Source organism: Cataglyphis hispanica, chromosome 11 (assembly GCF_021464435.1).
Source record: "Cataglyphis hispanica isolate Lineage 1 chromosome 11, ULB_Chis1_1.0, whole genome shotgun sequence".
Taxonomy (NCBI): domain Eukaryota; kingdom Metazoa; phylum Arthropoda; class Insecta; order Hymenoptera; family Formicidae; genus Cataglyphis; species Cataglyphis hispanica.
In genome coordinates, this window is record NC_065964.1 from 5,779,664 (window position 1) to 5,803,853 (window position 24,190).

The window sequence follows — 24,190 nt, forward strand, 5'->3', positions numbered from 1 at the left end:
CCTTCTTTCACAGTTAAAGTAATTCCGTGTTCTGTCGTTAGATGTCAAGATTGTATCACAGAAAAAAAAATGGCGACATTCACGAAAGTATAAATTTGACAGCTGTAACGTTTCTGGCGATACATTTGTATACTAATTACATGACATTTGCAGTAAAGATATAGAAGAAATAATTATTTAAAAATGTCGAGCATCACGATATCAGCCATAAGACCGCGGACCGGTATACTCGATAAATCGTTGAGCAAAGGTAAAGGAGAGGTTAGCTCGAGTTGTTTTGCCCTCTTATTTTCCGAACTCGTACAGTACTGTCAAAACAGAGTCTACACTGTTCCGGAGCTACAAAATAAGTAAGAGAAATGAAATTTTCTCTAAAAATTACTCCTTTGGCACTTATTTAAATTTTTTTTATTTATCACAACTAGATTGGCGGAAATGGGTGCCGAGGTCGGGCATAGAATAACGGATTTGCTCGTGATGCGAGAAAAGAATGGTAAACGCGAGATAAAATTGCTCAACGTATTGTTATTCATCAAAAGTACAATGTGGAAGTCCCTATTCGGCCGGGAGGCCGACAAGCTGGAACACGCCAACGATGATGAGCGTACATATTACATCATCGAGAAGGAATCCTTGGTAAACAAATTCGTATCGGTGCCTAAAGACAAGGGAAGCTTGAACTGTGCCTCCTTCGTTGCTGGTATTGTGGAAGCTGTACTTTGCGACTGCGGCTTTGTAAGTAATCTCTCTGTCAATTTCAAATAATCTACTCAATCTAGTTTTCATTATGTATTTTTGTGCGAAGAAAGATTTGCAAAAATAATTTTAATTATTGCAGCCTGCAAAGGTAACTGCTCACTGGCACAAGGGAACTACGTATATGGTTAAATTCGACGACGCTGTTGTCGCCCGTGATAAACAACTTGAAGATCGGTAATAGAAAAAACTATATCAAAAAAATATATATAATATATCTGTATAAAGCTTATCTTAATTATTAAGGTATCGATAAGGCCTTCAGTTATCGAGTATATGTACATTTTATGTACATGCGTTTTTTTTATATTTAAAACTGGCCTTTTTTGTGGATTAATCAAATTTTACAAAGATCTTCATATTTTTTTCTTTTTTTGAAAAATCTCTCTAATGTTATATTTAAAATAAGTATTACGTTTTGATAATTTATTTCATTATATAATGATACATACATCACAACTGTATTTATGTTTTGCTAAATAATTATGCATCTAATATTTTAGACAAATTTAAAATCTCTGTCCCTATAACTGACTTGTCCGGTACGATATAAATGTTCTCGAGCATCCTGTGAAAAATACAGTGTTGAAGTACTTCTCAATATTGCAGTACATAATTCATTGCTCATGTATCACAGTTTCCTTAGAAACATTTATTTTACCTTTCTTTTTTTGATCAACATCGCAGTGAAGACAATAGAACCCACAACAAATCCCACTCTTGTAATGTAATTTACTAGTGTAGGTACAAAAAACTGTTCTATCGACGATTTCGCTGCGGCAAATCTGTATATTCCTGTATCGAACTATATATATATATAGAATAAGTAATTGTGACAAAGTATTAAAAAAATATTAATTTTTATATTATTAATAAAATTATCAAAAGAAAATTATTTTTGTACTAACACATTGCTAAATTACATGACATAAATAGCTCCTGCTATGTTTAATAGACTTGTCAATAAGCCTGTTACATAATTTCTGTACAAATATATGTCTAAATTCTAAAACGTGAAGTTTACTCTTTACTCAAAATATTACACGTGTACATTTATAAATGTTGTTCATAAATGAAACACGAATTTTTTCTCCGCCATTGTCATTATATTTGCAATATTGTTGTCATTTAAAGAATATTGAGTATATATATTTTTACTGATGAAAATTAAGATGTCATTTATTATCGTGTCATTTAATGTTAAACGCGAGGGACACATCATAAGTTATAATTGAATAAACGAATAAAGTACTAAATAAAATATATGGACTGCGAGATAGTAAATATTGTGTACGCGAAGCTAAATATCGCAGATGTTTTTCAGAGGTTAGATTCTAGGTTTATCGTACATACGTACCAGGAGGCTTTTAGTCGGGTGTCCCGAATCTTTCAGATATAATTCGCGCAATTCTCTGCGTTTAGCGTCTCTCCATAACGAAATCTCACGTTGTTCCGGCGTGACATTATAATATTCCTTCGAGGGCATGATTTCTCCTCTCGACGTACTTTTGCTCGCTTCCTTCTCTGTTTTATCACGTGAACAGACGTGCGAGACTATTATCGATCGTGAAGTTCGTGAGTCATGAAATTCCGATTCAAACTTTCATCGCTGGCCATCGTGTCAAAACATATTTAAACAAACAATTTTGTTTGTTTAAGTTACTTGCTTTGTCTAAGCTACAATGATTCTACGAATCGTCGAGTTCCAACACGTACAATTTCACGTGTCAAATTTCGCTGCGATTTCCTTCGAAAATATATAAGGTATCGCGCAATTATTTCTGAACAAAAAAAAATTTTTAGTTTCTGTACAAAAATATAAAAACACATTTTTCGTATATATTTATATGTAATATAAAAATATATATCTATTTTTTTCTTCATATGTAACAGATAATAATACGAGAAGCTGAAATAAATTGATCGATTCAACATTTCTCGTTTTAAATTTCTTAATTTTAATCAGACACATGCACACAAAGAGCTCTCATACGCTTTGGTACTAAGATTTTAAAAAATTACGAAAGTGAAGCTGTTAATCTTGTTTTTCGAAAGGCACAGATGATGCGTCACGACTTCTGTCATTGTTCGATTTTATCATCCAAAAACGACGCAATAGGACAGGGAATTAATCGTAAAGTGACTTTGAACTCGAGTTATCATTTCCGCTTTCGAAAAAAGAACCGTTCTGTGTATAGCTTCCCCTCGAGACGATTACGAATCTGGGTTACTCGATATTCATTTATCGCGGGCACATGACTCGCGGGCGTAACATCGTACAATCATTTGTATATCATAATATATATATATATGCTACATCTACTACATACAATACATCGGTCGCGTCTCGTCTTCACAAAAGGTGTAAAAGGTCGTCGCGGGGACAAGACTCGTCCCGCGCGCCGCGCGTTGAAATTCGACGGATAAACAAATTGCGATTCGACCATCAATGAATCACGTAGTCTACGGCTGTTACGGCGTTGAGAAACGATGACGTTTCAGCTTGGTAAGGTTAGCGAGTCGGGGCGGGGGCTCGGGAGGGGAGGAATAAAACAAAAGATCGACGCGAAATTGTTGCCAGTCGTCGTCGTCGCTCGCTCGTTGCAGGTGGTTGATCTTCGCAGTTCGCGCTTTAATTGTTTCCTTCTATTAGAGAGAAAATATTCTGGTGAGTATATATCTACGAGGTAATTATTCGCGAGTTTTTCGAAACTGAATGATGCGTAGATTCTTCTAGAGAGAAAATACGTAAAGATATCGAAGAATTACTCAAACGAATGTAAACTTGATTTTTCTCATTCCTTGTCTTAAAGCTTTTTGATATATATGTTTCGTCTTTTGTACACAGGACGTGATCTATTTAGATTTGACATGACCGTGCGAAGTATGTTTGAGGGAAATCAATCTTATGTACTTGATCCGTAAAACGCAATAAGGACGTTCGTATCATCAGACACGCATAAGATTTTATTATTATATTTTAGATTAAGGTTTCTTTATGCGTGTGTGTCTTTTATGCGTCTGAATAAACGGAGTAATTTCGTAATCGGATGGTGTAGATTTTGCTATTAGGCTTTGGGTTAATCGAGAATGTATGCGTCCTCGCATACAGACGCATCTGAGTCACGGTGCACGCGATATCTAGATACGATATTATCGATGAAAAAGTGTCAAACTCGAAGCAACTGAATCATTTGTCTTTCTCGCAACTTTTCTGTCCTTCGCACGTAAAGCAGGAAGAAGCTTGCAATTAGTTAAAGAATTCAAATTAGAAAACCAAAATTAGCATCAATATCGTATGACAAATGTTTTCTTTTTTTTTGCTTCCTATAATTGTCATTGCTGCCAATTCGATTATATTTTCTATATTGTCGGTCTTTGTTTAAAATAATTATTCAATTGTTGCGAACAAAAACCAAATGATGTGATGGTTGCATATTTACAATCTGTTTATGTCACGTGATATCTCAATAAAATCGCATATCATGCAAAATATAAGCAACCGCCTATCTAGTGCGTAGTTAGATTATAATTTTTTTTTTCTTTTTTAACATCTCGAAACGCGCAACCACACATGATTTCGTCAACTGGAAAGATAACATTTGATATTATTATATGTATATTTGCATATTCATGTCATTACAAAATACATCTTTGATTTCTAAGAAATCGATTAAAGCGACTTTAAAAATACCATATAGAAATTACACAAATACATAACTATATAATCTTGAACATATTAAAACGGCAGATAACTAAATAGCATACAAAGGTCAAAAAAAATCTTGAAAATATGTGTGAAGGATAATGAGATGTCTTTAAAATGTTTTTTAAACGTCTTTTGGGAATATGTGTTGTCTGGAAAAGAATGGCAGATGTCATCATGCGTTTAGAGTTTAGACAATGGCAATGGGTCTGTTCGTTTTAGTTGAACTTGCTGCACTAGTTCAGAGTTTATCTTTTTCTTTCCAATATGGAGAGAAAAAGATAAACTCTGAATTAGTGCAGCCAGTTCTGCAAAACGAACAGACCCAATGTTAATATACATGTATTTTAGCTTACAAAATCATTTCTTTCGTAAGAGATCTAAAATTTCAAAAATATTTTATTAATATTTCGTGACGAACATCTTTCTTGAGATTTCTGTTAAATATTTTCTTGGAATGTCATATATTTTTGCAGCTTTCGAACTTTCCGTCATCTGTTCAGAAATTTTTATAAAGTGAAATTTATAAATTTGAAAAGTAAAGGATTTTCATTATCTACTTGCTATTCATTGAGAGCTGTAACATTTTCTTAATCTGAAACTTTAATACTTAACAAAGCGAATAAATTGCGTCTTGGTAAAATATGTTCGAAGAACCGATAAGGTCCGAAATTTGCGCAAGAGAAACAGAAAGATAAGAGACCTTGTACGACCTTGGGATGGGGAAAAAAAAAAAAAAATCCGGAATATACCCTCGTCCATACGCGGAAGTATTACTTTTTGACACGCGAGTTGGACTCATTTTTCGATAAGGTCAACATCCCGATAGATCCGTTATCTTCACGTGCGTGTCTCGTGTATTCTCATGGGAAAAAATCTAACAGGTCGAAGCGAGACGATTATTATCGCTAGTATTGTCTTCGCGCTAGATTTGTGTCTTTCGGTGTATCTGTTGCGAGAAATATGCGTCATCCGCTGCATTATTGAAACTGTAATCATATTCATGGGATAATTGATGCCTTGAACGATGGCTTGTCCTTCGGAGGAGAAAGAAAATAAAATAGTAGATAGCGCGGTCTTTGATGTTTAATTTTCGTTAGATTGACACATACGTATACATATTGCAACGTTACAGTGAATGCGTCATTTCCTCGTCTTTTATTCATTCATTATCAGAAAAAAAATGAAGTTGCTCTTCTCTTCGATGTAAAAAACTACGACTTCATGGGGCGATATTCGCGATACACAAAAATGATCGGACGGCGATCAGGCTGATGTAATATTTCTCGGAAATGTTACGCGTTATTTTTGAGATTTCAGTCACGCATGATGCACGGAATAAGATCCTGTTAAATCAAGGCCAATATTAATAGGATTCGCTATTTAATAACTTAGTCTTGATAATATTAGAAGGATGTAAACTATATCTCTTTTTCTTATTATCTCTCAGTCTCTCTTATTTTCTTAACATATTGTCTTCCATGTGACTACATACATGGATGATAATATTGTTCTACGAACTGAGGCCATGTGGCCCATTCGTGGATCACGAGTATTCAAGTTTCTGAAGTCATGTGAACCAGCTGTTGATCCCTACCTTTTTTCGAAATTATTTCTGTGCAAAATAAACATATTTCCAAATAATGGAATAGTAGTCAGCTACTCAATTTTTACTTGGCAATCAATATATTAAGAGATATAATTGTAATATTAATATGAAATTTGAATTTGTTTAATAATATTGAATAAGCTATTAACTTAGACGATTGTCATAAAATTTTCATATATTTGTATTCGATTTTTATATAACACCTGGAAAATAAGTTTTCCACATATTTAAAAATTTTCAAGTTATTCAAGTTGGATCTTAATACTAAAAAAAAAAATCATCTTTTTAGGTAAATTGAAGAGTAATCATGAAGAGTGTTGTGGCTCTGTTGCTGCTGGTGGCAGTAGTTGTCACGGGGCAAGCTATTTCCTTTAACAAAATTCTGGATGCGGAATGGTTTATCTTTAAGGTATAAAATCATTGCATTTACAATGATTGCATCTTGAATCATATAAATATTTATTTCCTATCTAATTACTAGTTGTGTGAATAATATTAACAGGATATAGATATGTTGTTCATAATATATCAGTTACACATTATGTTTGATCTCTTGAATCATATTTCTCTTCTGTAGAATGTTTTCTTAACAAATATTATTTAAACCAATATTGCCTGAGTGAAACAAAGCTATATAGAAATGATTCAAGATGTGATTACTATTTAAGAGACTCTTTTGAAATGAAAATTGTGAATATTATTACAGGCAAAAATAAAGCAAAGTTAACATTTTACAGCATGAGAACGCGTTCTCTTCTTTTGAATAAAAAACGAATTTTTTGCAAGATATTAAAACTTGAAATATTTTTATTAATTATTCAAATTACTGAAAAATAATAAATATTATATTCTATATTATTTCTTAGACACATCATAAAAAAGTTTACAAATCCCCTATTGAAGAGGGATATAGAATGAAAATTTTCTTGGATAACAAGCGCAAAATTGTCGAACACAATCGTAGATATGAGATGAAGGAAGTTAACTACAAACTTGGAATGAACAAATATGGAGATATGGTGAGTTCTGAAAAATGAATTGTATGATTAATTGTATGATTAATTGTATGATTAATTACGATGAGCAATTTTCTGAAAAATACATATTTTTTTCTTATAGTTGCATCATGAAGTGATTAATACTTTGAATGGCTTCAACAAGTCGGTGGGTGTTAGCGAAGTATTACAGTCTCCAGGAGCAACATTCATCGAGCCAGCTAATGTTGAGTTACCAGCAGAAGTCGATTGGAGAGAAAAAGGCGCTGTTACTGCAGTTAAAGATCAGGAACAATGTGGATCCTGCTGGGCATTCTCTTCAGTAAGCCTGTTTTAATATCTTTTCAATGTTGATATCTTAATTCAACTTTAAACAATGTCAATATTTTTTAATATATTTGAATTATGATATTTGATATTTAAATTTGTTATTAAAATTGATATGTAAGCCCATATTGAAGTAGCATAATTATTTAATATATTTTGAATGATTTTAATGTTTTTAAGTTTTTTTATATTCTTTATCTTTTTTTGACACTCTTATCATTATAAAGAATTATTATTATATCTTGTATTCTCTTTCTTGCAGACTGGAGCTTTGGAAGGACAGCATTTTAGACAAACTGGTATTTTGGTTTCATTAAGTGAACAAAATTTGGTTGATTGTTCCGGCAAGTATGGCAATAATGGATGCAATGGTGGTTTGATGGATAATGCTTTTCGATACGTAAAGGATAATAGAGGCCTTGATACTGAAAAGAGTTATCCATATGAAGCAGAGAATGACAAATGCAGGTGTGTGTGTGTGTGTGTGTTAATTATGCGTGTCGGAAACATTTGTTCGTAGAAACTGATGATTTATTACATTCCTAAAATTGCAGATACAATCCGAAAAACAGCGGCGCTTCCGATGTCGGCTTTGTGGACATTCCAGAAGGAAATGAGAACAAATTGAAAGCTGCGGTCGCCACCATAGGTCCGGTCTCGGTTGCCATTGATGCCTCTCATGAATCCTTCCATCTTTATAGCGAAGGTATATGTTATTCATATAAAATTTTATCTGCCAATAGATTCACAATTTATATATTATAAAAAAATCATGGATTTATTCATAATCTATTTTTTGTTTTGAATTTTTTTTTTTGCTTCAAATTGTTCATAATTTTCAGGAGTTTATTACGATCCTGAATGTAATCCAGAAAATTTGGATCATGGTGTCCTGGTTGTTGGTTATGGCACAGATTCGGAAACTGGTGAGGATTATTGGCTGGTAAAGAACAGTTGGGGTGAAACATGGGGCGAGAAAGGTTATATTAAGATGGCCAGGAATAGAGATAATCACTGCGGTATAGCAAGCAGTGCCAGTTATCCTCTCGTTTAACGCTTGATGCTAGTTACCAAGCAAAATTTTTTCAACCTGTTGTAATCTGCTTTAAACAGATGTACTTAGGGACCTAATAAAGTTTCGAGATTTTTATAAAATATTCTCATAGAGCACTTCTTATATAGCAAAATTTTGTCAAAATCACATTGTGACTCGAATGTGAATTTTGGCACTTCTAAACCAATACTCATTTCTTCCTACGAGCTCTAAAGAAAAAACGGGTAAAAAAGAATCAGAAATTTATTGACAATTTCGTAATTTTTTTTTAGGTCCCTATAAAAATAATTGAATATGTATAGAAAAGGTTGTGAAATTCAAAAATAATGATTTTCTATTCACATTGCCTCTTTATTTTTTTATTAGATTTAGCAATAATAGCGTTATTTTAAGTTGTATTTAATATTCATATACTAGTACTTGAAATTATATTATTACCTAGGATATTTTATGAAAAAAAAAAAATTTATTTTATTTCCCCAGCTGAAATATATAGCTTATATATAAATGCCGAATTTAGATATAATTAAGTTAACTAGAAAGTTGTTGCAATTATGATACATTTATCTATGGTGATAATGGTTAAGACATTATTTACAAAACAAATCGATCTCTATTTTTTAAATGAAAATAGGTAAAATAAAAAAGTTCTTATAATAACCACCATTCTTCTTTATTCTTCCAATTTTTTGTGAATAATATCTCGTCAATGCGATCTAATAATGCACGTCGCAAACGATTGTAACAAGTTTTCTTTTTTTTATATCAAGAAATAATATTAGTGTGATCTGTTTGATTATGATAACCTTTTATTTGAAATATCTATGAGCTATTTGATAAGTTATTGTTCAAAGAATGTTACTGTAACTACAATTTAAAGAATACGATGGCCCATTGTGAATTTATATGTTTATATGTGTATATATGTATAAAACAGTTATGTTTAAATATTTGTTGTAGCAACAAAAACATTGATATACTTGATATAGCATTACTATATTACATGATTTTATTAATTTAAAGTCATTTTTTCTGAAAAAGCATGAAGCAGCTTTAGCAACAATATTGATTTAACTTGTCAAAATATTTGATGGCTATTGCTTGCTGAAACAATAATGATTGATCGTCAAGTTATCGCAATCGAACGTTGTTTATATTCAATACAGCAGAATTGCGACAATTTCCGAGTAGTCAATGTAATTATACTAAACCAGGAAAAACTGTTTTCTCTTTGTGTGATAATGTTATCAGTCATTATGTTGGACTTCCTTAAGTTAACATTATTATTTTTACTCGAACTCCAACTGATTAATCGACTCATTTTTTTTTTTTTATCATTTCTTATCTTTATTTAATTATAGTTTATAATTGACTCGATAACACACTAGAACAAATTAATAATGTACTGAGAAAAACTCGCGAGAATAATTGTAATATATATGTGAATATAAAAACATGTTTTTCCTCTATTTATTTTGTTAAAACACGATTTTTAATATGTAAGCTCTTTCAATCTTTTATATTATTTTTAATATCATTAATTTCATTCACGATTTTTTATCACGATGTAATGCATAAATATTAAATTTTGTATTTTCCGCGAGTGTTGAATTGAGTCATGCATGATAATATTACGACAATAATATAATATAATAATCGATTATGTACATTTCGTGACTAATCGGAAGTATTTACCTACATTTTGCGCGCGTCTTTATTATCAATAGATAATATAAATAATAATAGTTAATAAATTCGATAGATAGCTCTTGCACCGTTTTATACGTCAAGAGTCGAGAGATTGTAATCGGTATGTTTGCAGATTCAACATTTATGTTCATTTGCATTTTTAATTAATTTTTATCATCTTGTAAATATAATACACATCCTGTCACAAAGAGTCGCTTTTGACACAACATGAAGATCATTCTTGTAACTGGCGGTTCAGGACTCGTTGGCAGAGCTATTCAAAATGTCATTCAACATGACAGGAGAGAGGACGAGAGGTGGATATTTATCGGGTCCAAAGATGCGGATTTGTGGTGAGTTAAATCAATTATCAATCGCTAGCAGATGTGAATTATAACATTTATCTAATTCCTAATTATATGTATGGTTTTTTCACAGCGATAAAGAGAGCACTCGTAGGTTATTCGATCAGTACAAACCGACACACGTTATTCATCTGGCTGCTATGGTCGGTGGGCTTTTTCATAATATGTCACACAATTTGGATTTTCTGGTAAATATTTTGAAGAAATTGGTGTCATTCATATTATAATTGTATTTAGCTGTGTGTCTTTTATCACATAATCTTAACAATAAATTTTCTCTTTGCAGCGGAATAATATACACATGAATGACAATGTTCTTCACACTGCTCACGAGCATAATGTTGCCAAGGTTGTTTCGTGCCTTTCCACTTGTATATTTCCAGATAAGACAACTTATCCAATCGATGAAACCATGGTAATGATATCAAACATATCGAATATGTTTGTTATAATATACATGTAAAAATAATTAATATATATATATATATATATATATATATATATATATATATATATATATATATATATATATATTTCCTAGGTTCATAATGGGCCGCCGCATCCTTCAAATTATGGTTATAGTTACGCCAAGCGGCTTATAGATATTGCAAACAGAGGTTACCATGACCAGCATGGCAGACTGTATACCAGTGTAATTCCTTGCAATGTCTTTGGTCCTTATGATAATTTCCATCCCAGTGCGAGTCATGTTATACCTGGTTTAATGCGAAGACTTTATGATTTATGCAAAGATGGTATGTAATTAAATCTTTTATATCTATGATTTGAATTTATTATTAAATTAATATTTTTTTATCAGGAAATACAGAGAATAAGATATTCTCTGTGCTGGGCTCTGGCAAGCCTTTAAGACAATTTATTTATAGCATAGACTTAGCAAAATTAATAATTTGGGTCTTGCGAGAATATGATTCTGTGGAACCAATTATATTGTCAGGTAGTTATTTATGCAGATATAGTCAGAATTTTGACATCTTAATATTTTCTAATAGAATTAATTTCTTTTCATACAGTTTTCCAATAAAAAAATTGAATAGATCATAATTCTCTATCTCAATGATTTTATTATAATTGGAAAATATTTTGATGTCGCAGATATTGATTCTATTGCAGAATATATGAGTTTATTGCCAGGTAAGTTTTGAAAAAAAACATGATTATTTTTAGTGGATGAGGCGCAAGAAAAATCAATAGCGCAAGTGGCTGAAATTTTAGTGGAAGCTTTCAACTTCAAGGGTAAGATGATGTATGATACATCAGCGGCGGATGGTCAATATAAGAAAACGGCGAGTAATGCCAAATTACGAAGGTATTTACCCGATTTTCAATTCACACCTTTTGAACAAGCGATTAAAGAGACCGTTGATTGGTATATAAAAAATTACGATCATGCGAGGAATTAAGATAGCTAGACCATAATCTGCTCAAATATTATAAATGTCTTTATTTCCGTGAATAACATTTCCGATTCAAACTTGTGTTTAGATTTATAAAATTAGGATTATTGAGTCCAAGAGAACTGACAGTCGTGAGTCTGATAATTTGGATAATTTAACGACTATCTGTTTATTGTTGCCATTATCATTGTTTAAGGTGTTTATTGAGTTTTATTACGACAAGTATATGTGCATTTAATTCTAATACTTTAAAATATATATAAATTCCAATTATATAGTTTATTAGAATCTATAAATTAATGCTAAGTAATACAAATGTTTTATATGTTAGAAAGTTGAAATTGAAAATATACAAGTATACGAAGATATGAGTATCGATCGTATAACTTTGTCATGTTGTAAACGACTATATTTTTGGAATAAATGATCTTCTGGCAAAACGTTTAATTCATTGCTGAAATCGAAATGTTTTATGCGGCCATCGACCTTTACAACAGGCGAGCTCAATCGACATCGGCGAGTATTTTCAGGCCGTTAAATAAACATTGACGATATTTTTATTGATCTGAAAATTTAAGTTCTTGCGCGCACACTAAAGATAGATCCAGGCGAGCACCTGCATTTATTTTTGCTCGCGCGCAGCACTCTCGTGAAGTATATTTGAGGTCAGTTCATCTATAAATTTGACTGATGGATCGCTTTATGATGTCTATTGACCGTTACGTCGTGGAAACGGAAACCTAATTTCGCAAATGCGCGTCATAAGTACAAAGTTACTTTGCTAAATTAGAAATTAGTCATGTCGAGTTTCTTTAATTCTTAATATATTTGATACATACATTTTACACATACTTTACTATACAAACTTTTAAGAATACTCTGAATTTCATGTCAAATTTCACTCAATGAAAATGAACTCTGGTAAATTAGATACATGTATAGAGACGCAAGCAAAGAACGAAAGCTTCCTATTTATTTAATTCCAAATGTTCCTTAGCAAATTTTTTATTTGAAATTTAATCTTTGATAAAATATCAAATGTTTTCAAACACTGAATATTAGCAATGATATATTTTTCGACGTTTTTGTTAAAGAAAATTCGACCTTAAATTTTCTCAGTAAAATTCGACGCATTGTTTGAATCATATACCTATATATAATATAAACAAAGAGCTATTTTACATTCTTAATTACTCTATTATCTTGAATTGGAACACTCGAATGAAAGGCAATGTCTATTCACTTGTAAATTATTCGTCCTGATGACATCCGTCGTAAAGTACAGACCCGGTTAGCGCAAGGAGAATTTTAATTAGTCGAGTACATCAGTACAATCAGCGCGAGAGAACAATAAACTGGAAATAAAAGATTGGTCGGTTGAAGGGAAAAAAAGCCGATAATCTTTTGACAGCAGTGGCATCGTCGCGATCGATTCGGCCAAAGATAACCACGTGTACGCCTTATCGGAATATGTTTTCAACCGGCGCGATATGAGAGAGTGGGTTTCCCTTGAGAGGAATAAATCACTGTTTTTTTTCTCTCTCTTTTTTCCCTCCGGAACATCGTCTTGTTCTAGCGATCTCCGAGATCGAATCAATCGATCTCGAGTTTACTAATTAACTTCCTTATGCAAGATTAAACTGATGGCGCGATTAAATTACAGTCGATTTCTTTAATGAAATTTTGTAGGATCGTTATTCGCGGTTCGTTAATTTTCGACATTCTCGATAAATCGAATTAGAATTCTGCGAAGGTATAGACATGCGTTGGAAATTGAATGATAAGAATGATAGCTTTTTATCTATTTGTTAAAAAATTATTATATTCTATAGAGATTCTATTACAAACGGTCCTCTTGGACTTTCTTGCTTGAACTTCTCTTTAATTATTTTCAATACAATTATGTAATTTGATTTCTTCATTCGCGTCTAATGTTTTGTGAAAGATTTTAAATATAAATATCAAAATGATATATTTTCTTGCAAAATTAAATGTACAATTCTCGCACACAATCATCCTTTGCAGGATCCTTCATAGATATGTGCGTGCGCGCGCAATAAATTTAAATAATGCTATTATCAATGAATAATAATTCCAAGAGCCACGCGTCTCTCGTAATCCACGCGATAAGATAAGGAGATGCTGAGACGGAAGCGTCCGAGTTTATGCATGCCTACGTTTTCCGTTACGATCGCGTGCGATTGTGCGTAATCGCATGCTAGCTACTCGGTCACAAAACTATGATAGCGGCTCTCCGGAAAAAGTCTACATATAAACAGCTATATATAAAGCTGAGTTGTTGCAGGGGATGTCTCTCTAAGAATGCCGTGAAGGGATCGATAAGAATAATCAGATTTCAATCAGAATGAAAGATTAAAGCTTCTCGGTCATTGAGAGCTTTCAACAAGGAAATGTTCTCTGATAAGATAATCCTTGGTAAATGTTCTCTGATAAGATAATCCTTGGTAATAAAGTAGAGGTGACGAAGAGAGGAAACTTTTCTCAAATATTTATTGTATAAATAATAATTTATTATATTATATTAAATAATTATTGTATAAATAATAATTTATTATATTATATTTTTTTAATTTTATATACATCGCATAATTTTATATCTCGATATTGACATTGAAATAATCGGTCCACCCTTTACTATGTCTTTTCTTTTTCCCATATATTTCCAGAAAAAAAAATAAAGAATCGCTTAACCATCACGATAAACTACTTAATCTGTCAATTGACCTGCAGAACACGTGTCGCGACAGAAAATAAATCGGATAAAAAAAAAAGAAAAAGAAGGAAGAAGAGAGGGACAAAGGAGAAGAGCACGATGCAAACATTCCCCGGAGGATTAGGGGGGGAGGGGGAGGAAGTAGGGAAAGGGTGCGTGCGATGCAACGGCGCCTGGCGTCGGGACGGACGCAGGCGCGCCACGTAGGAAGACGTTCGACATTCGTTCGCGTTGCAGGAGTGGGGAGGGGAAAAGAGGGCTCGCCTCGGGTGACACCTCGGGGGCCGGCGCGGGTTCGTTCAGTCAGTCGCGTTCGGGGTGGCTCGGCTTGGCTCGTCGCGTCACACGCCAACGCTTCTCGCCGGTCAAGGAGATGCGCTCCTCTCGCGGTGGTGGCGCGGACGCTGCGTCGTCGTGATACGCGCTCTTGGCACGTGGCCGTTCACGGTGTGAAGTTTTCGCGAGTGGTGGGTGCGCTATTCGAAGATAGGGGACATGACGTCGACGACGCGCGAGCTTCCGGGCCGATGCCGGTAGCGGCCGTTTTCGTCGCGAAGTTAGGGAGAGAAGAAGGAACACTGTCTCTTCTCGTCGAATCGAGGACACGTTTGTCTCGTGAAGAAAACAAGTTGAAAACGAAGCGAACAAAGGGACACGTAGAAAGTATAGGTGAAAGGAGACGCATCCTTCCTTTTCGAGAGGATAAAAGCGTCCGGTGATCGGCCGCGATACGCCGGCCGACGAACCGACGCCGAGGGTCGCCGCCAACGCGGCGAATCCGTCGTTCACCTCCGGTAAGCGCGCGCCCCCGAAACGCGATCCTCGCGAGAGCGAAGATCGGAGTTCGGATTAAAATAAGCGATTATCATCGATCTTGGGACACCGAAATCGGAAGTCTTGCTGATAAGAGACGAAAAAACATTGTATTTGCTCATGGAAAGAATAATGCACATAACCTATTAATGCAAATCAGACGTTACTCTATTAGCATTAGTGCACTGTAAAATAAATGTATAAAATTACATGGATTTGTAATCCATCATGTAATTTTACATATTTTTTTCAATGTACGAAATCAATTTTCGTCTACTTGCTAATTTTATTTTGCTCTTATCGTTGTTGCATGAATTTAGCCGATGTAGTTAGTCATTTCAAAAATCTCATCAAGCTTTAATTTTATCGCAGTTAAGTTCGGATGATTCAATTAAAAGTTGGATCTTAGAAATCTCATTAATTGTCGCGGTTAAATATCGTCAACGCTGCTCTAGCTTTACTTCAACGATACACTGGATCTCGATAATAAACTCATAATTTTAATTGTAAGTACAAAGCATTATACAAATTTAAACGAAAAGATTAAAATGATCTCGTTCTTTTCAAAGCGATCGCCGATCGTGATTTTTTTCATTCCTTTGAGAGATAAACGATTCGTATCTCGCGAAAATTCATCGTGTTTCAAAGTCTGAATTACGTCATTGTCAAGATAAACGGTCATATAATAGCAATTTGCAACAATAAGTATAACGCAATACAGAGAGAGGGAGAGAGAAAGAGTGAAAAAAAAATTGGACGGTCTATAATTCATGCGTGTTCGCACGAAGACGACCGTTCGCCGGCAAATGTTAATTTGATTAGACGATATCGATATCGATTATTCGCGCACGCAGAATTAACATCGGCTTGGAGAATTAATTATTTATTTTTACGTGACATGTGATCGACGCGATGATGCTATATTATTTTAAATTCCCTTTCGCGCGAGGTATAAAATATTTGTTTTACTCTATTCAGGATAAATTTTTTCCCCAACTCGTTTCGATTAAATACGTCTCGATATAGCACTTTTTTTTATTCTCATTATTTGTTTCATTACCATCCATTAGATACTTCGCATGCAAAAATATTCGCATAATTGTTCCGTTGATAACGTGCATATTTTGTTTTTAATGTCTCGGAAAAAGACGTAATTATTCCGCGCATTCCGCCTCGCCTTTTTCGCAATATATCCAATATTATTGAGATTAATAAAATACATTAGACTGAATAATTAAAATTTTCCGTTTTTCGCATTCGTTTTTATTATACTGATTGTATTGTAACTTTCTCGAACTTCAAATTACTTTGTGAAAATGACAACAAGGATAAGTGAATTTTCGTCGACTTTTGACATTGTCATCGTGTGCGAGTTTCGAAACTTTATTGTCATCGTGACAACTTTCGCAATTGGAGTCTTCCGATATTGTTCCGTCTTTTACGATATCGAAACGCAAAGAAATTGCGATTTATATTTTATTACAGTTTCACTAAAAAGATCTCGTGGTTATTCGACCGATAGAGATGATTACAATGTTTTGTTTTGAATATGCCATTTTTATTATTATCGTATTTGATTTAATTTCGAATTTTTTCGTGATTACATCGTAAAGATTGTCTCTTATACTTGTATGGCGTTTTGTTGCGCTTTACATATGGCGTTTTGTTACGCTTTACAAATGCGATTCATAAAAAGTCGATCGTAATCTATGCGAAGAATCTCGATTGTACGTGTAACTTTCGCTACGCGATTTTTATGGTACACATAGAGTTTCTTTCGCACAATTCAAAGTTGCTACATAGATTCAGAGATACTTAACTTTTTAAGCGCGACCCGACTTCTTCAAGGAATGGCGAGCGAAAACTTTCTGTTTCTCATCTATTTTCTTTTGGCGAAAAGCTCGGGCAATTTAATTCGCCATTTCACGGTCGGAATAATGAATCGAGCTTTTTCGTTCGCCGCTATTCAATATTGTTTGCGAATGATTTTGTTGATCGCAAAAAGCGCTTTGCGAGCCGATGTATTTTTTGACGATACAATGTGGGGTAAAAAAATTACAAATGATTTAAACATTAAAGTCTTTTCATTATTCGACAAATATTTTTTCATAAATTTGCGTTATTCGAGAAAGTAAAAGCATATCGAAAATATTTGAATACTTTAGTGAAAAATGAGCTTTTTGTAATTTTCATTAAGTCAAAAGGTTGCTTCTAAAAGCTGATTATACGAATAAAATTTTTAATTGTTTGATATAAATTTAATTGTTTGATAAAAAAATATTACAAATAATAAAATTTTCTGATAAATTTAAAATGTATTATTTTTAGTATCTGTAAAATAAAAACTGAGATATATATTTGATTTAAAAACACAATATTAAAATAATCTTTAAACTGTATATAAATTCCGCTATAAAACAAAATTTATAAAATTTAAAGATTATTTTAATGTTGTTTTTAAATTCCTTTATTATAAATAATAATTTACACGAATTTTTTATGTTACGACTTAAAGTTATAAATAGAATTTTATCACGTATTATACACGAAGCACACACATTTATGATGCAATATTAATATGAAAAAAAAAAAATTGTCAGAGCGCGATCTTTTCATTTAAAGGATAAGAATCTCTGTCATTTTTCGCTAAATTGCAAGGAAACGATATAAAGGTGTCCCAAAATCGATTTCGCATTCTACTGTCATCAAACTATATGAGATTTGATCTTCCTTTTCTAGAGACCTTTCGAGGAACGTCGAGGGACATCCGTGCCGTGTAGAGCCGGCCCCTATTTCATCAATTGATCTCGTTATCATCTCGCAATTGATAATATTGATGTGAATAGAGAGCAGTGATACCGCTCAACGATTATCGCGGCCGAGCGGCGCGATGCGACGTCGCGTCGCTCATCGGTGCGCGATCGGTGACAGTCAAGAGGAAAGTGTCGTCGTCATCGTCGACACGTCGTTTGCCGATCAAGGATGGACAGCGCAAAGCAAAGCGATAACAAGGGTCACCGTCATTGTCAGTGCGTACGTCGGCGCGCCGCGCGACGCCGACGTCGGCGTCGTCGGCTGCCGTCGTCGATCACTTGCCACGATCGTAGGACAAATCGGGCGACGACCATTCGCACGGTGATTCGCGTGTGAAGTGGACTCGCGGTCGCCGGCTTATTGGATGGAAGACGACGACGACGAAGGCGGCGACGACGACGCGACGAGAGATGCCTGGTATCGTGGTGTTTCGACGACGCTGGAGCGTCGGCAGCGACGATCTCATCGTGCCCGGCGCTTTCCTATTCATCCTGCATCTTATATGGTGAGTAGACTGATATTGTGGTAAAAGACAAAATAGAAATTTGAAACGCTCCGGTGGGACACGAAGAATTGTAAGGGTAATAGTCAATTTTTTTCTTATTCTGTAAATATTTTTATATATTTTTTTGTTGCAATTATTGTGAATATGATACAATAAGATATTCAGAGATTGTCTGTCACAAAGACTGACTTACATCGCTTCGTCGTCCAATGTTTCTACATCGAGATCAAAAATAAGAATAAAAAAATTTTTCAATCTAAAATTTATTGTTAGCACCACATTTGGATACATACAAGTATCCACACGCATAAATGCAAGATTATTAAGATTGCTTATCAACTTTTATTTAAGAAAATAATTAAAGTTGCATTAAATCTTTCGAATTAAAACATAATTCTTGAAAGATTGCGGCAAATAGAAAAATTTTTATTACTTTCTTGAAAAAATCGAGAAAACTATTCTAACTAAAAAATATATTTGCAATACGTTTGACTATTCACAATACGCTATTTTCCAACTGTAGTAACGTTTACATAATTAAAGACTTTATATCCATGTATTCAAATTTATTCGATAAATCAGTTGCACATATTCGTGGGCGTATTAAATCGCGTATATTGAAGCAAATTCACTTTATATAACTTTGAGTAAATTTTGAGAGTATCATATTCAATCTTTAACGCATGTATGTAATTTACTGAAACTTTTAATCACATTATTATTCACATAATTGTCAGTTTGAATATATCGTTTCGAGACGCTATCACATACAGCCAAATTCTAAACTTTTTAACAATAGATTCTTCGTTAGATGATATTAAAGATGAATGTAAAGAAATTTTCGAGAAAGATTATCCTTTTAAGCGATACATTTTACTGTTTAACACTAAATATCTCCTCTTTCTTTTAAATTCGAATCTTATAAATAAAAGTTATTCGCATTTAGGCGAAGAAACTTTTTAATTATTCCTAGTTTGAAAGTTTAGAAAGAAATTCTATAGAATTAATATAGAATTAATGTAGACTATTAATATAGAAATACTATTAAATACTATTATAGAAATACTATTAATTATTTAGCCAATTAAAATCTTTCTGACATACTCATAGAATATTGTGATTTTATTTGCTAAATTTATCGAGAGTCTTACAAGTTTAATTATTACTCTTACCACGCCTTACGTTAACGAATGCTATTACTAGGATAACATATACTTCGTCTTCGATGACTTCTCGAACTCGATCTATACATTTGATTTTACGTGCGCCAATTAAGGGAACTCGCTCGCGAATTTCGTTCAATTCCGTTTTCGCTTCGAATTGTTAATTGATTGCGCGAATATTGATACGTATTACAAACGTGCATTCGATTAATATACTGCAACATCATGTGCGATTGATAGCTAAAATTGCTAATCTCTTTTTGAAATGTATATTCAGGCAAAATCTAAAGTTGGAAAGGGAAAAAAGAAAAGCGGAAGATACACGCACATTTTCCACAACGATCTTTATATATTTTCTAGTTAAATCTCTTTTAAATTTAAGATCGAGGAAAAATTGAATAAAAAATAAATATCTTTTTTATTTGCTTTATTTTAATCAGAAGCGTTCCATCAGTTCATGAAAATCTTCGCATTTTTGCTACAAAAAAATCAATTCGAAATTGAAATCGGGAAATTCGTCGTGCGAGTTTTGACCTTCCTCTCTTTTGTCAAATGTATCCTTTGTATACGATATATCGGAAATATCCTAAATTCGGAAGCTGGCTTATCAGCAGTTCTCGATTCCTTAAAAATCATTCGATTGTATGTGAGCGAATTCGAGTTGATTGATATGAAAGTTTGAGTCTCGTATATATATATATATATATATATATATATATATATATATATATATGTATATATATTTGGCATTCTCCCGATTAACACACATCCGAGATCGCGCTCGAGATGATTTGAGCAGAAATAGTGATACACCGCAATAAACGGGGGATTATTTTCAAGAGTGTAAGCGTGGCCTTGATTATTCTCGGAACGGGGTATTGGTTTGTTATTTTCAGAGTTTGTTGTGTGCAAACGTTGTATGCGGATTAAAAAGATCACTTCGCATCTCCTCTGTCATTTTCAAGTCACAACTCGGTGTATCGAAACATCTCTCACGAACATTTTTCATGATGTGTACTCCTTAATCCGAGTATAGAGATAGAAATTGTAATCGATGGCTGATACATTTCACTGCTGAAAGATAAAAACTGCAATCGATCGAACTTGCAGTCAATAAATAACTATCAATTTATATGGATATAAATAGATCGCGAACGTCAAGAAATGATAAATGAAGGAATCATACAAAAATACAAAGATATTTTACTTTATATCTGTCAGTTACAATATTATTTAAAATAATAGCATTGACTTATGATTAATACATAGTAAAATATGAAAAATTAGAAGAACAGAAAAATATGATTTGTTTACTTGGATCTTGTGAGTATAACGCTAGATATATCAGATTTTATTTTATGCATTTTCTATACGACGCGGGTCAGTTATTGTTTTTCAAGAAAAGTCGGTCGCGCGAAAACACTTTTCCCGTGTATTATTAGCGATGATCGAGAATCTCTCGCGTGGGACATACGGTGTCGTTGTTTAGCACATTTTGAGGTCGTTTGCAAGTTTATAGCGGCGATAATTTTTATTCTTTTTTGAATTATTGTTATAACTTTTTGAAGTATATATTTTTCCTTTTTTTGGCTTTTTTCGTATTTAAATTTTAAAATTTTCTGAAAATGTTATATGAATATTATCGATATAGCTTTTATAAAGTATATAATATTAAAATGGAAAAAAATATTTTTATAACAATAAGTTGTATATGTACGTGGTTGTTCGGTATTTAGCTATTCTTACGATAACATTTTAACCGCGAAATAAGCGCGTGTTATGACATACACGTTATTTAAAATGTATAGAAAATTAAATTGAATATATTTTTTTTCAACTTCTTGCATTATAAAGCAAATAATTTTAATGTCTTAGAAATATATATTTAAATATCATTTTTTTAATGTTTATCTAAAATATCTCTTACAAACATTTTACTTGTTTATTATTTTATTTTTTTGTTTGTTAATTGCATAATTGTCATTATTTCTTTTTATAAATAATTTTAAATATATATCTGTTACTAATATTTAGGATTTTTTAATTATGGATTGTTTATATTATTTTATTTAAGTAAAAAATTAAAAAGGGTAATTAAACTGAACAAAACTGCCTATATAAAATATTTTTTCCATTTTATTATTCGTTAAATATTTTGTAAGTACGTTTGACACCTTTTTGGGCAAAATTATTAACTTTTAATCTACTAATGGTTCAGAATAAGTAGTAATGTCTTTTATATTATATATATAATGAAAAATATGAAAATTCAAAGAAAATGAAAAAGTTCGAATTTTAACATTTTTGTTTTCCTATTATATATAGGACAGATTTCGCGTTTTGCGACCGCGAAATCTCCGTTCCGTGTTCCTACGTTCAGCGCGACCGGCCGGTCAGCTGATCGCTCCGGTTCTGCTTTTTTCAGTTTACGTTCTCGTTCGCCGCACTTTGGCCGGTCATGATCGCTCGTGACGCTCTCGTCTTGTTCACGTGCATCTTCGTGGCGCGTCACGTCGTGCGTTGTGCGTGCTCACTTGCGTACGTAGGTTATGTCGCCGTCATAGTCGTCCGCAGGATGCCGAGCCTGATTGCATTTGGCAGACGATGGAGTATTGCCAGCGACGATCTCCTGTTTCCTGGCGCCGTTTTGTTCTGTGTCCATCTGTTCGAGTGAGTGATTTCTTTTTTTTCCCGGGAAAAAAATATGTCATAAACATACTTCACTTGGACGATTCGTTCGAGTGAAGTATCGTTCGAATCGAGTTAAAAAGACTCGTTTGAAAATTTCACGCGAAGCTAGAATAGAATGCAGTTAGAATGCAGAAAGTGCGAAGGATAATAGAAATATAAAAATAATTTCATGACGCTAATCCTAACGTATTTTACATTAATTTGTTTGAGAATTATTTCAAATTAATTACTAGCTGTATAGATAATTAATACGCATTCAAATTTGGAGAAGAGAAGAATCTCAGAAAAATATATAGAACATTTTTTGTGCAAATGGTATAAAGATGAATTATTTTTTAATTCTATGCAAAATCTTTTTTTTATAATTGTTATATATTTTTTTTAATTTTTTTAATTGTTATAATTTTATATAATTATTTAATGATGCAATATTTTAATAAATGATACAAAATTCTTGCCAATTTCGAGGATACATTTAATATTTTATAGCACAATTTAACTCGCTAAAAATATGTTGAATTATTAAAACTATTTTAAAATAATAAAAATTACATTGGATAATAGATAACTATATCATACTTGTATTAATCGCAAAATTCTACACGACCGCATGTTTTTATAATTCTCATGAAAGTCGATTTATATACGGGATGGCGAAATTATGTAAATAATAAGCAGGGAATGGGCGGATCGAAAAACTTTTTCGAAAGAGTCTTTGCGGAAGGAAGATTGTAGCTTTTCATTCAAAAAGAGTAATCGGTTTTATAAATGCGTGTTTATCCGTCTCAGATAAAATTACGCAACTACAAGAAACTGCGTGTGGCTAGACATCATTCCCGCGATTTTTCTACTCTGGCTCTCTCGTGAATGCTCTTTATTTACAGATGTAATGAGCAACGTTATTTCTTATGCGAGGACTCGTGCAAATTGCGCGACAAGAGCTTCCTTGTTTTAATTTGTGTTTTTATACACCTTTCATGAATGGTACGTTTGAGATCGATTTTTTATTATTGCACGATGATACGTACGATGAGATTAAAATGTAAATCTATTCATCTAGGTATTAAAAATACTCGTGTATATCGAGCTAAAAATATGTACAACTTTTTTTTGTAGTTAAAGAATGAAACAAATGTTTTGAAGAAAAAAAATATGCGAATGAAGGATTCGAGAACAGAAAATTCTCGGTCATATCTTTTAATTTCGAATATGTCATAATTTGTAATTCTTGAAAATTTTGCACACACAGCAAATATGTCATGATATTATTTAAATATTATGAAATATTACAGTTTTATAATATTGTAAATGGAATTGTGAAATGGAATGATACAGAATTTTTAATCATTATTTAATTATCAGTGAAATAATAGTTCGATTTTAATTAAACTATAAATTATAAAATATTTTCTACGATCTTGTATAAAAAATATCGTTTAGAAAAGAAATTTATGTATACATGATGATTCATTTTCGTTATATAATATCACTTTTTTGTATTTTAAACATCGTTGCAAGAAAACTCGAAATAAAAGTTACTGACGACTGTTC

At 32.7% G+C, this 24,190-nt stretch overlaps 5 protein-coding genes across 14 annotated transcripts in view; 4 read left to right on the top strand and 1 right to left on the bottom strand.

Annotated features, from left to right (window-relative positions):
• Positions 1-4: 4 nt before the first annotated feature.
• Positions 5-1,129, top strand: LOC126852709 (trafficking protein particle complex subunit 5). Of its 2 annotated transcripts, XM_050597765.1 has the most exons (4): positions 5-87; positions 154-350; positions 426-735; positions 839-1,129. In XM_050597765.1, exons 2-4 carry the CDS (start codon positions 184-186, stop codon positions 935-937), a joined length of 576 nt encoding a protein of 191 aa, XP_050453722.1. In that variant the 5' UTR covers positions 5-87; positions 154-183; the 3' UTR covers positions 938-1,129. The 2 variants fall into 2 exon arrangements, with proteins under 2 accessions (XP_050453722.1, XP_050453721.1); XM_050597764.1 differs by having other exon boundaries at positions 50-350.
• On the bottom strand, positions 529-2,302 carry LOC126852710 (uncharacterized). Of its 2 annotated transcripts, XM_050597767.1 has the most exons (4): positions 2,114-2,302; positions 1,418-1,561; positions 1,209-1,324; positions 529-748 (listed from the first exon to the last, which is right to left on the bottom strand). In XM_050597767.1, exons 1-3 carry the CDS (start codon positions 2,240-2,242, stop codon positions 1,256-1,258), a joined length of 342 nt encoding a protein of 113 aa, XP_050453724.1. In that variant the 5' UTR covers positions 2,243-2,302; the 3' UTR covers positions 529-748; positions 1,209-1,255. The 2 variants fall into 2 exon arrangements, with proteins under 2 accessions (XP_050453724.1, XP_050453723.1); XM_050597766.1 differs by lacking the exon at positions 529-748 and having other exon boundaries at positions 1,162-1,324.
• A 983-nt stretch (positions 2,303-3,285) lies between these two features.
• LOC126852703 (procathepsin L) lies at positions 3,286-8,550 on the top strand. Its single transcript, XM_050597751.1, has 7 exons — positions 3,286-3,424; positions 6,361-6,480; positions 6,938-7,090; positions 7,191-7,388; positions 7,656-7,861; positions 7,948-8,099; positions 8,236-8,550. The coding sequence occupies exons 2-7, from the start codon at positions 6,379-6,381 to the stop codon at positions 8,445-8,447; spliced, it is 1,023 nt and encodes a 340-aa protein (XP_050453708.1). The 5' UTR covers positions 3,286-3,424; positions 6,361-6,378; the 3' UTR covers positions 8,448-8,550.
• Positions 8,551-10,112: 1,562 nt separating this feature from the next.
• LOC126852702 (probable GDP-L-fucose synthase) lies at positions 10,113-14,875 on the top strand. 3 transcript variants are annotated; one of them, XM_050597748.1, is made up of 8 exons: positions 10,113-10,257; positions 10,347-10,489; positions 10,575-10,689; positions 10,788-10,916; positions 11,043-11,256; positions 11,322-11,459; positions 11,690-11,831; positions 14,671-14,875. In XM_050597748.1, exons 2-8 carry the CDS (start codon positions 10,365-10,367, stop codon positions 14,858-14,860), a joined length of 1,053 nt encoding a protein of 350 aa, XP_050453705.1. In that variant the 5' UTR covers positions 10,113-10,257; positions 10,347-10,364; the 3' UTR covers positions 14,861-14,875. The 3 variants fall into 3 exon arrangements, with proteins under 3 accessions (XP_050453705.1, XP_050453707.1, XP_050453706.1); XM_050597750.1 differs by having other exon boundaries at positions 10,124-10,489; positions 14,607-14,709; XM_050597749.1 differs by lacking the exon at positions 14,671-14,875 and having other exon boundaries at positions 10,130-10,489; positions 11,690-12,359.
• Positions 14,876-14,943: 68 nt separating this feature from the next.
• Positions 14,944-24,190, top strand: part of LOC126852694 (diacylglycerol lipase-alpha) — a 43,863-nt gene continuing 34,616 nt past the window's right edge. For 4 of the 6 annotated variants that reach the window (XM_050597735.1, XM_050597734.1, XM_050597730.1 and 1 more), the window contains exon 1: positions 22,374-22,618. Coding sequence is in view for 5 of the 6 variants with exons in the window: in XM_050597734.1 (XP_050453691.1) it covers positions 22,407-22,618 (212 nt within the window). In the remaining variant the exon portion in view is untranslated. Of the gene's footprint in view, positions 15,448-18,205; positions 18,786-22,373; positions 22,619-24,190 lie in introns of those variants that run through there. The other 2 variants (XM_050597732.1, XM_050597733.1) reach the window with 2 other exon arrangements.

Bases quoted from the DNA above. Each gene is read 5' to 3' on its own strand.
- LOC126852710 (XM_050597767.1), bottom strand. From the start codon at position 2,242: ATGCCCTCGAAGGAATATTATAATGTCACGCCGGAACAACGTGAGATT. The intron at 1,562-2,113 runs GTACGTATGTAC...ATATATATATAG, and splicing joins ACCCGACTAAAAGCCTCCTG to TTCGATACAGGAATATACAG. The intron at 1,325-1,417 runs GTAAAATAAATG...TATTTTTCACAG, and splicing joins TGTTGATCAAAAAAAGAAAG to GATGCTCGAGAACATTTATA.
- LOC126852709 (XM_050597765.1), top strand. From the start codon at position 184: ATGTCGAGCATCACGATATCAGCCATAAGACCGCGGACCGGTATACTC. The intron at 351-425 runs GTAAGAGAAATG...TATCACAACTAG, and splicing joins GTTCCGGAGCTACAAAATAA to ATTGGCGGAAATGGGTGCCG. The intron at 736-838 runs GTAAGTAATCTC...TAATTATTGCAG, and splicing joins TACTTTGCGACTGCGGCTTT to CCTGCAAAGGTAACTGCTCA.
- LOC126852703 (XM_050597751.1), top strand. From the start codon at position 6,379: ATGAAGAGTGTTGTGGCTCTGTTGCTGCTGGTGGCAGTAGTTGTCACG. The intron at 6,481-6,937 runs GTATAAAATCAT...ATTATTTCTTAG, and splicing joins CGGAATGGTTTATCTTTAAG to ACACATCATAAAAAAGTTTA. The intron at 8,100-8,235 runs GTATATGTTATT...CATAATTTTCAG, and splicing joins CTTCCATCTTTATAGCGAAG to GAGTTTATTACGATCCTGAA.
- LOC126852702 (XM_050597748.1), top strand. From the start codon at position 10,365: ATGAAGATCATTCTTGTAACTGGCGGTTCAGGACTCGTTGGCAGAGCT. The intron at 10,690-10,787 runs GTAAATATTTTG...TTCTCTTTGCAG, and splicing joins CACACAATTTGGATTTTCTG to CGGAATAATATACACATGAA. The intron at 11,832-14,670 runs GTATTTACCCGA...ATTGACCTGCAG, and splicing joins AGTAATGCCAAATTACGAAG to AACACGTGTCGCGACAGAAA.